This window comes from Mus pahari, chromosome 5 (assembly GCF_900095145.1).
Source record: "Mus pahari chromosome 5, PAHARI_EIJ_v1.1, whole genome shotgun sequence".
Lineage (NCBI taxonomy): Eukaryota > Metazoa > Chordata > Mammalia > Rodentia > Muridae > Mus > Mus pahari.
In genome coordinates this window covers 131423916-131435119 of record NC_034594.1, presented here as the reverse complement: position 1 = coordinate 131435119, position 11204 = coordinate 131423916, and the positions used below count along the sequence as shown (strand labels likewise).

General features: G+C 41.2%; 1 protein-coding gene across 2 annotated transcripts in view; it reads right to left on the bottom strand.

The window, feature by feature from the left end:
- The window catches only part of Astn1 (astrotactin 1), a 320538-nt gene that overhangs the window by 157373 nt on the left and 151961 nt on the right, over positions 1-11204 (bottom strand). For both annotated transcript variants that reach the window (XM_021198865.2, XM_021198866.2), the window contains exon 8: positions 2896-2980. In XM_021198865.2, the coding sequence (XP_021054524.1) occupies positions 2896-2980 (85 nt within the window). The remainder of the gene's footprint in view (positions 1-2895; positions 2981-11204) is intronic.

The window sequence follows — 11204 nt, the reverse complement described above, 5'->3', positions numbered from 1 at the left end:
CTCTCTCTCTCTCTCTCACACACACACACACACACACACACACACACGACTATATGAGCTAGAGTAGGCAACAGTGCCTAGAGTTTCAGATGTAACTCATCCTCCTCACAGAAGCATTCACTTGTAACTTTTTGTATGAATGTCCATGTCCTTGATCAATTTTCTTTTTTCTCTGGAAATCACAAATGCTTTTTTTTTTTTTTTTTGCCACCTTTCCCTTGCTTATCAACCTTAATTTCTCACAAATGACTTCAACCATTAGTGGACATGGATTTGGGTTTTCTGCCTAGAATAAACCTACTGCAGTCTTAATGTATGCCATATCAGAATGTTAAGAGGAAAACATAAGCACTCCTTATGTGGGCTCATCACCTTCACCTTCTAGAACATTAAATGAAAATTCCAGGAAAATCAGACTTACCATTGATTTTCCCATAACGCTCTAATATGTATCATCATTTAAAAATCTGTCAGGCAGTTTTCAGTTCAAATGATAGTCTTTACATTCAAACCAATTTCGATTAATTTGGGGGAAATCATCTAAAGAAACATTGCATTAGTTTGGTGCCCTGACTTAAATCACAATGTATGGCATCTTCTACTTTTCACTTATGTTTTTATTTCAGGAGGAAAACTGCATCCATCTGTCTGACGTTGTATTATAATATAAATTCAAGCTTCTTATCACTCCTGCTTCTATGTCCTCAAGATACTCACTCCTCTCCATCCTGCTAATAGTTGTTCTATAATTTTATTATTGTCCACAATGAGACCTCATAGACAGTGACGATCATAGAATAATGGAAATTAGAGATGGAGATGACAGATTAGGTGTCTTTGTCTGTTTCCTGGGGCTAATGTTCTCGTCAGTCTGCAGCTCAGTGCTTTAGTCTATTTTGTTCCTAAGGACAGCAGTGCTGGCACATCTACCATTTCCCCCTGAGGCTCTTGTCTGCATCCTAAGACTGTCTCTACATCCAGCCATAGGGAATAACAAAGGCTTTACAATTACCAAGTGAAGTCAGGCCCATCCTCACGCGATATGTCTACAAGGCTAGGGATATGGAAGCTTGAGCGATTAACCACCAAATCCAATCACAGGCAGAGGGCCAGGCTGGATCATTTAGAGCAAACGTGAAATGATATCTCGTAGTTGTTTTCTTCAGCGGCAAGATTGCAGGCTATGAGATAGAGAGGTGGTTATCCATCACCTCTTACAACATTTAACTCAGTCAGAATCATGGCCAGCTAAGATTCTCAGTCATCACATAAGCCAAAAGGCTGGCTTCACAGCAACTGTGCAAACAATTCAGTGGGAATAACAGTCTGGGGAAAACTCAGAATTTAACCAGTGAATGCTATTCTATATTCATATCATACCTAACTTGGCAACATCTATTAGCCAACCCTCTACTTTCTTCTCTAAACACTTTGCTTTATAATTTGTGGGTTGCCTACCTGATATAAGCTTGCATTCCATACAGACCAAGGCACCCTTCATTCTCACTAACCCAAAAATCTCCTGATATTTGGACTTCCCTAACTTTTCTGACCCGTGATCAAGATTTCCTTTTCCTGACTTCATTTACTCTTGTTCTTATCCCTCAACTTCAACTGGGTTCCAGAACATTTGCCCTCTTCCACAGCGATGGACATCTATCACACCTTGACTAGTCATCAGCTGGCTAAGTCATCAGAGTTGAGTTCTTCCCGCCCCTTATCATAAATCACTCCCTTGGGCTCCTCAATCATTTTTATTGCTCTTCTCCAAACTCTCACCCATTTGTCACCATATTTATTGCTTTGAGAGTCCAGAGCTACACTCAATATTCTAGGTTTGGTCTCATCAGGATCATGTACAGGATCTCACAAGAATGAGAGTTTCTAGGGCAATGTCAGTAATGACATTGTTTTGTTTGTTTATTTGTTTGTTTTTTCATATTGTCAGGCTGCCAACACAGATCTAATTTGCAGTCCAATCGATCACTCACCCACATGCCTTTCTTTGCTTTGGTTTCCTTCTGATTCTCCCTACCCCATTGATTGCTATTATTAGTTAGCATTTATTGAACCTTCTCTCCATTTGCTTAATGCAGAAAGTGAGCTCTCAGAATTCAAACCAAGACCCAAAAACTGCTTTTCAAAATCATCACAACATAAGACGTATAGTAGTGATGACTCCCTAGCGATATGCTTTACTTAATTTCATTGACTAATAGGGTTAAAACCTACTAACATGGTAAACTTATCTTACATATGTTTTATTATAATACAAACATTCAAAAATGTAAAAAAAAAAAGGAATTGATAAAGTAGCTACTTTTCAGAAGTCACATGCAGTTGTGGGCAAATAAAAGTCATACAAAAAAATGGTAACTGGGGAACCAGCACAAATGTTCTTCCTCAGTGCCAAGCACTTCCTGAGATCTTGTATGTTACCCCTGCTGATAGTGCTGCTGGGAACTTCTTTTTTTTTTTTTTGACTCCTGTTAGTCACTGGTCAGTCATTTGAAGGACTCATCAAGCTCTGAGAGCTACTGCAGAGTCTATGTGGCTTCATATGTGTCAGGCAGCTAAGTTCTGCCTGAGCAATTCTCACGGATGGAGGATGGAGGTGGAGTAGAAAAGAAGAGAAAGGCAGCTTCATTTCCAGATCACAGCTGGAAGTTGTAGGACCACAAGTCAGACACATCGTTTCCTGACTCGAAAAGGGAGGAGAAGGTGGCATGGACGTCATTGGCAATGGCATGACTATGGAAAGGCACAATGACACTGTTACTATGGACTGTTCAGAGTACAAGCACCCATTTGCTCTGCTTCTTTTTGCACTGTTGCTTCCACTATGTCTGTGTGAGAAAGCAGTGATATGGGAAACTGGCAATTTATCTCACTTACCCCTGGTTGGTCCCCCATTCGTTCCGAATACAAAGGTGCTTGTGGACAGGATCCTTCATGTAGCCTTCATAGCACAGGCATTCCCCTTAGGATCAGGGTAGGAGGAAGAGAGAAACACGAGTAGATCAACTACCATGTCAGTGATTGTGTAAGTTGACATGAAATGATCAAATTAAACACAGACTTCAAAAATAGCATAAAGGATACACACAATCCCATTGTATCCCAATGCCCCTCTCCACTACCCTCATGGATGAACTGCCCCACTTTCCAATGCATGATGATTTTATACATTGAGGTATCTGTCTCCTTACATCTGCAAAGGACCTAGAGAATATGCTCTGTAAGCACAAAGACCAGCGAGTCTTTGAGAAAGGAAACACTTATGTTCATTTTCTCAATTTTAAGGTACTGTAGGACAATTAACAAGTGATGGTTAATGATTAAAGTCTGCACTTGTGATCTATTTGAGGTCCTTCTAAGAATGTGAAACTTAGGTATTGTTACAAGACTATGCTGATACAAAACAAAACAAAACAAAACAAAACAAAACAAAACAAAAGGTTGAACAACATATGAGACTTGTCAGTCTCTCAAAAATGACACACTTAATACTTGAACCTATGACTATATGACTTGAGATACTATCACCATGCCACAATTATTCCACAGAACAGCTTTGGTAATTCAAGGAGGTTGCAAAATCCTCTTCGGTTTTTGTAGGAACTCCAGTTTTCCCAGTGGAAACTCCTATCTTTTGAAGCTAGTAAACAAGTATCTACAAGTCTGCATTGTTCAGAATCTTCCCACTCTTCCATATCATTAGTTTTCTATTTTTTTGTTGTTTGCTTTATTTTTGTGTACTGAGAGGTTCCAAAAACCCTCTGGAATTGCATATTTGATTTCCAATTTGAGGATATCAGCCTTTCCAAGGCAGGTTCACATGGTCTTCATCCAGTGAAAAAGCAAACTTGAGTTCTCCCAGAGGATTATCAACCACCACCATGTTGAGTACATAAAGACAGTAGCTGTTGCTTCCTGATGTGTCTGCTTGGTGCTGCTTGTCTCTGAGCCATGTGATATGTTACACTAAAACTTTTGCTCTTCATCTTCCAATGGCTGGTTATTTAATTTTTAACCAGTGCAATAACGAAGTGTGACTTCTCGAAATTTGTAAATAACAAATTCACAAAGGTGCCAAATCCCGAGGAGACAATATGCATCCAGTCTATTTATCTCCCAAGGAAGGGAAACTTCAGATGGATATAAATAGAACAACAGCTTTAAATGCTATTTCCTCTTTATAAAGATAAAACTTAATAAAAAAGTGAAGAGAATGACTCCAATAGAGGAGAAGAGTCTTAACTGTGTGAGTGGGGCAAGTTTTGTTTCAGGTTTTTGCTCATGCATTTTAAGATCCACCTAGAAGCTACCTCCTCTCAGGGCCTCTATACCAATTAACAGCCACTTGACCTCCATCCCCACCACACTCAGCTCCACATTCTGGTGGGCATAGTAAAAAATGGGGAACTTGGTAGTTTTAGAAGAATCTAGAGTATTAGAGATCAGTACATTGTTTCATGTATGGCAAATTCTGACTTTAGAATCACAAGCTATATTGGAACCTACTGACCTACTTCAGGCCCAAATTTATTACCTTTACTGGTACTGAGCTACAGCTACAAGTGCCCATGGACCTTAAAGTGAAACATCTGAAATACGGCTTGAAATTAGGTGGCCAGTGATAAGGCCTGCGAATGATGGTCACTGTCTGATAAAAGGAAATAGAAATAAGATTTTTAAAAGCAGGTTCCAGAGCTAAGTAAATGAAGAATAAGGCTTTATGGTTTAAGAATTCCAAAGAAAGCAGAAACCCCCAAGGATAAGGCTGATCTCAAACAAGTAGGTTTTACATAGATACTGTGGGGACTAATTGCTTGTCTTGTGTTGTGGCAAACAATAGGCAAAACAATTTATGGGCTATTTTGGCTCATCCCTACAGTCCATCATGGTGGCATGGTTGTATCTTCAGCCAAGAAATGAAGGAGAGTGAATATGGGATCTCAGCTGGATTTATTATTTTTATCCAATTGAGGAGCCTTTGGAGCAGTACCTGTTCGATGTATATCACAGGTCTTTTTGCCTCAGTTATTCTCATCTAAATAAGCAGCACAGACACACTCAGAGACTTGTCTCTTCCATGTAAAGTTAACAATCAACATGAACTATCACATTAGGGTTCAAATTTTAAATAACTAAAATGTCTAGCCCGAGAATGTAGCTCAGTGGAAAAGTGTTTATTGCTCAAGTGTAAGAAGATGAGGCTGTATTCCCAGCATCCACATAAAAACCAGACAAGGCAATGAGTGCCTGTAACAGTAGCTCTTGATTTAGAGACAGATGGGAGTAAAGAACTCAATGGTCAGCCAATCTACCAGAAGGGGTGAACTCTAGATTCAATAAGGGACCCTGCGTCAATTTTTTTAAAAATCTATAGACAGTAATAGAAGAAGATAGCTGAAGCAGATCTCTAGACTTCACATGCATACTCATAAACACACCTGCATATGTGTGTACACATGGAATGCATATCACACACACTCAATAAATACACATTCTATCTGTTTATCTATAGCAAAACCCACAATACTAAGATATTTAAGCAAATTAATAGGTTAAATGTTCAACTGTGTCTTTTCCTTTCAGAAATGTACTCTCCTGATTGCCTTCATTGCCAATTAGACAAGAATAGGATGCTAAGAAGCTGGACTTTATCATATGAAATTATCAAGTATCTATCTGATTCTCAGATTGGTCTCAACTGGACCTTGGGTTGTAGCTCAGTTGGTGGAGTGCTTGCCCAGCATGTTAGACCTTGGGTTCAATTCTTAGCACCATATGAACTAGACATCCTAGAGAATGCCTGTAACCCCATCCAGCACTGAAGAGGTAAAGGAGAAGAGTCAACAACATAAGGTCCTTCTCAGCTACATAGTGATTTTGAGGCCATCCCAGACAACATGAAATCCTGAGTCAAAAACAAAAACAAAATAACAAAAACACAAAATGAGAACAGCCTCAGTTGGCTCTCTTGCCTAGGATTAAGGATTAACAGGAAAAGAGTATCTTCTACATTTGATATCTGGTTACCACAAAACATATAAAAATAAATTCAGCAACAACACTGAGTTCAAGCAGAGACCTATTTTTCTAATGACGTAAATACCTACCATTTGTACAGTGCATTTACCTCCTTAAATTGCCTTCATTGTCATTATCTCCACATGACGCTTCCATCACTTATTACCATGTGGGGACACACTGCTGACAACAGATAAAGCTTTTTCCAATATAATGGCATATGCCACCCTAAGTCAGAGAATCAGGAATTTTCAAACATACCAGGCTAGAGTTTGGGGATATCCAAAATCTGCCTCTCAACAGATCCTCATTTCTGGAATCCACCAAACTTTCCTCTTCCTCATTTCTCTTCAAACCAGTTTGGCCATATATATTGCAAGTAGTTCAGACTTGATGAGGAACGTTACTATAGAAACCAACTGCTAAATCTTGACTTCAAGAGGGGTTTCATGTAAGCACAGATTCCGACTGTTAGCTGTGAATTTTAAAGACCCCACGAGGGTGTTGGATGCCCTCCTAAGCCGAAGTGTTACAGTCTCTGCATCTGCTGTGACAGATGGCAGGGAACACATGAGGTGCTGACTCTGTGGTGGTGTACATAGGAATCCAACAGAAAGATGTGCCACGGCCGCGGAGAAGTGCCCAGCCAGGAGAGTGAACATGCCACAGTGGCTGCTGGAGCTATTATGTGGATCACACTGTCAAAGAAGCAAGCTCTCTGAAAGGGTGAAAGGGATGAGAGCTCTATGTGTACTTATGTTTGGTACCAGGAGGACAAACACCTTGAGCCACCTTGCATGGTGCTCAGGACCTTTCGCCATTTCCCATTGTACAATTGAATGACTGAGTCATAAATGTCATCTAGAGATTAAAAAAGACCTTGGAGCTAGGGGTTCTCAGGTTTGACTGGAATCACTGCATTTCTTAGATTGCAAACCCAAATCAAGGCCAAAAGTCCTGAGTTATCACACTGTTTCAGGTAGTGGTTGGCTTTTATTAAACAGGATTGGACGTTCCTTGTCTAAAAAGAAAATGTTCAACTGAATGTGGGTAACATCATATAGCCTAGTAATTCCCTACCACTGGGAGTTAGCAGAAGAGAGCCATGGCCAGGACTGAATGACTCTGGAACATGCTAAAGCTTATTATCCCAAAGGAAGGTGCTTCAATGGAATAGCAGAAAAGAATCTGGAATAAGTATGCAATCCAGCTTGTAGCAGCAACATGGAAACTGAGCTTTCCTGATAATTTGTGCTAAAATTTCTGAGGGATGGGGGGAAGAGAGGAGGGGGAGGGAGGGAAGGAGGGAAGGAAGGAGGGAGGCAGGCCATGGCACAGAGCAAGCAAAGAGTTTGATGCTGAATTATTTGGAAACCTGGTTGATACTTTTGACCTGGTTGTGTTGCCCATGGAATGATCTGGGAAAGAAAGAATTTTTGAGAACATATTATATAGATATTAAAACATTCAAGTTTGGGCTGGGGAGATGGCTCAGTGGGTAAGAGTATTGACTGCTCTTCCGAAAGTCCTGAGTTCAAATCCCAGCAACCACATGGTGTCTCACAACCACCCATAGTGAGATCTGACACCCTTTTCTGGTACATCTGAAGACAAGACAGCTACAGTGTATTTATGTATAATAATAAATCTTTAAAAAAAACATTCAAGTTTGAGTTTTCTTGGATGCCTGTGCACCTTGCAGACATAGAAAAAGCTACATATCTTGAAAAATGCAGTGGAAGCTGTGGCTGGAATTGATGTGACTAAGGAATGGAGCAGGTGTCCTAAGCTTCCACAACTTCTCAGACGGCAGAGCAAAGGCTTGGAATGAGTTGAGAGAAAAGCCAATGAAACTGGGTAGTCTGTTATCAGAAAACAAAGTGGAAATGAACAACTACAAAAGGTTACCCTTAGAAATCACAGGTAAAATCAGCTTATGACAGGATCTAGCAGGCTGTAAGTTTAAGCCTTAATGCTTTGGGATTCTCCAACTTGACCAGAGATGCTCTGGGGGTGGGAGGGCAAGGGAGGGCAGTCTGGTGAGGTTGGCAAGAAGATTACCAGTTGGCCAAAGGCTGTGTTAGACACTTAAGCTCTCAACAGCCACCTAAAAGGAAAGAGAGTGACCCTAAGCCTTCTATCAAGGTGTCCTTCCAGAAGGGCAACGTAGGAAGAAAGATTCCAAAATGACCAGAAATGTGGTTTTTGATATATGCATTCTATTACAATATATTCTGATATGTGCTCTGAGTTTACAGTCCAGCTGGGCTATTAACTGAGCAAGGGTGTTAAGCCAGTTTGTCAACATCTCTCTAAAGTGGAGATAAAAAGCCCTGTCTGCTTTGTAGTATTGTGTGGGGAGCTTTGATTGTCTAAGCAAATCACAGTGACAATACAATAATATGCAGGGCTCCTAATAAACAAAGCTAGCACTTTTTTTTCCCCCAAAACATTTTTCCCATATGTTTTCCACCTGCCATTACAAAGCAATGATGAGATGACACACAGTGTATTGTGGGAAGACATCAGCAAGACTGAATCCAATCACAAGCATCCTAAATCTTCCCCACACCAGGTACTAGGACTGACTCATCATAAATTGATAACCCGCTAGGAGAAGATCACAGTTCTTAGGAGAGCTTACAAAGGTATGAAGGCCTCTCCTTTCTCCGGCATGCCTGCATATAAGCAGAAGGTCTGAGGAGCTGGGATGAACATTTTAAAAACATTTGCCAGTTGAGGTGTGTCTTGTCTAGGCTGGTCTCTGAGCTCAGTCCCTCCCAGGTGTTAGAATAGAAGTAGAGAGGAAGGCTGGAACTGGAATGATCCAGCAAGTTCCCTACAGGCCTGATTCTTTCACAGGCCCTCACACATCTTTAGAAGTTCTAGAATTATGGTGGGGGTATAGGAAGAGGGACTATAACAAGTTTCTCTCCCTTAACTGCTTTGTCCTTCTTTTGGTGTATGTGTAGCCAGTCTCAAACTCCTATGTCTACAGCAACATCACTTTGCTATGGGCCAGAGGGGACCAGTGTGGGTTTTATGGGGCTAAGATTAAAGTTTCTACAAAGTAAGTCTCTACAGAGCTTCTTTCTAGAGGCTACAAGCGAGAACCTGCTTCCTAGCTTTAAAGGCTGTCTGAATGCCTAGTTCATGACTTGTCCTTCACCTTTAAAGTATACAATAGCTTAACGAATCATTCCTTCATCTTGGCACTTTGACTTATTTTCCCTTTTACTTTTGAGAAGTATTGTCAGAGCACTGGGACTCCCAGATAATCTAGGGTAATCTTGCTGTTGTGACACCAGTTGTTAGGTGACTTCAGTTCTATGTGCCATTCCTGTGCCATGCAACCTCACACATCTACAGATTGTGGGGAGGAGGATGTAGGCATCTGGTGGTGTAAGACCATGTTTCTATTGCTCACACCTGGTAGTGTGGAGTCCCGTGCAGATGATATGTAAATACATACTTAACTTTGGGACACTTTTAGGAAAGCTGCCTAAGAGTGCTCCAGGCACCAAAGGCTGCTCCTTCGCAGTGCCTGAGCATCTGTGTTTGTGTGCTTGTGTGTTTATGGGTACGTGTATCTGCGTGAAAAAAAATACACAAGTGCATTTGCACAGCCCTGTGAATCCATATGGGCAGACCCCTCGGCTCGGCTGGGAAAGCACATGTCCCAACACGCTGACATTTCCAAGTAAGCTAGCTGGAGGATTGCAAAAAATAACGTCGACTTGACTTGAAGCCAATTCCCACACTCAGCTCTTTAGAGAAAGGCTCCTAGGATGGAGTGTGGGAGGCGATAAAGTTCCTTAGTGATGAGCATGTGGGATGACCACATCATCACATGTGCAGAGAGAAGCAGCACAGAGGTGGGTGGGGTTCCAATCCCACATTAATAAAAATGAAAGGCTCCGGCAGCATCATTTCTCAGCTGCCGTACCAAGTGAAGATGTTGTCCGTTAGCTCTGCTGCAGAGCTGGGGTTCTTATATTTGGTATCCCTTGTGGCTTTCCAGTTGGAGGTTCATTAGTTGTTAGAGATACCGGGAAACCATTTGCAAGAGAGGGCCTTCCCACAGTCGTTTTGTAGGAAGGATTAGAAATTAGATGTTTACAAGGGGCTAGAGGGTAGATATCAGACTTCTCTATAGACAACTAGCTTCCTGGCACACCCACTAGGAAAGTTTGGTTCAAGTTACCTCCTAAAGAGTTGAATGACAAACAAGTCGTACTCAGCATACCTGAGCAGTTCAAGTTACATTTAACAACCCTATTTTTGGTTCAGACTTCATGATAGGCGAAACACAAACTCTCCTTATCAGTATCCATGGGATTCTGGGAAAATCAGGCCCAGATAATTAAATGTTGTGTAAAGTAAGAAAGGCAGCATGTCTAACCGTCCCAAGTGTACAACAGCAGTTCCCTCCTTTCCACATGTAATTGTAGGCCTTGATTTTCTTTCAAGGCCAAGAGGAAACATGCAAGATCCTCTGGAGATCTTGTTGCTCTCAGAAGTGAGTTTAACATCTAAGACTGTCCCAAATCCTCCTAATCCTAACCAGCTGGAGAACGAGGGTACCAGAGACCAGCTCTGCTACATGGAGAGTTCCCACCTCTGAGATGAGCTCTTTTTAATTTCTTCCAAGCACACTAGCTTTTGGGCATAGTGCACAGCCCATCTGTTTGGTTTGGTGTTTGCCTGACAGCGTAGGAGGGACAGCAAGCAAGCAAGCACCGTCTTAGACATCAGATGTTGCAAGTGCTGTACTTTCTCTTCCATATGGGGACCTAGAATCCCTGTGATGGGCCCACGTTAAAAAAAAAAAAAAAAAAGTTTGAAACCTCAGAATGTGAACTTTAGATGTCAGTTACCTACTACTTTCTCAAAGGGATTTAATAATGGATTACAACTAAATCCAGATCAGATGGTCTTAGGCTACATCTGTAGAAAGACCTTTCTGAACTGAACTTTCCGAAGATACACCCCATCCTCAGCCTGTCTCAGGAGTTACACATGACAAAGGTCTTGAGGATTTGGTTCATGGGTTCATGACCCCTTCCTTTATTCTATAGCGTTACACTTCTTCTCCAGTAGGGTTTCACCAATGATACTCTAGCTCCTGAAGGTTTGCTTGCTTTCTTTCTTTCTTTCTTTCTTTCTTT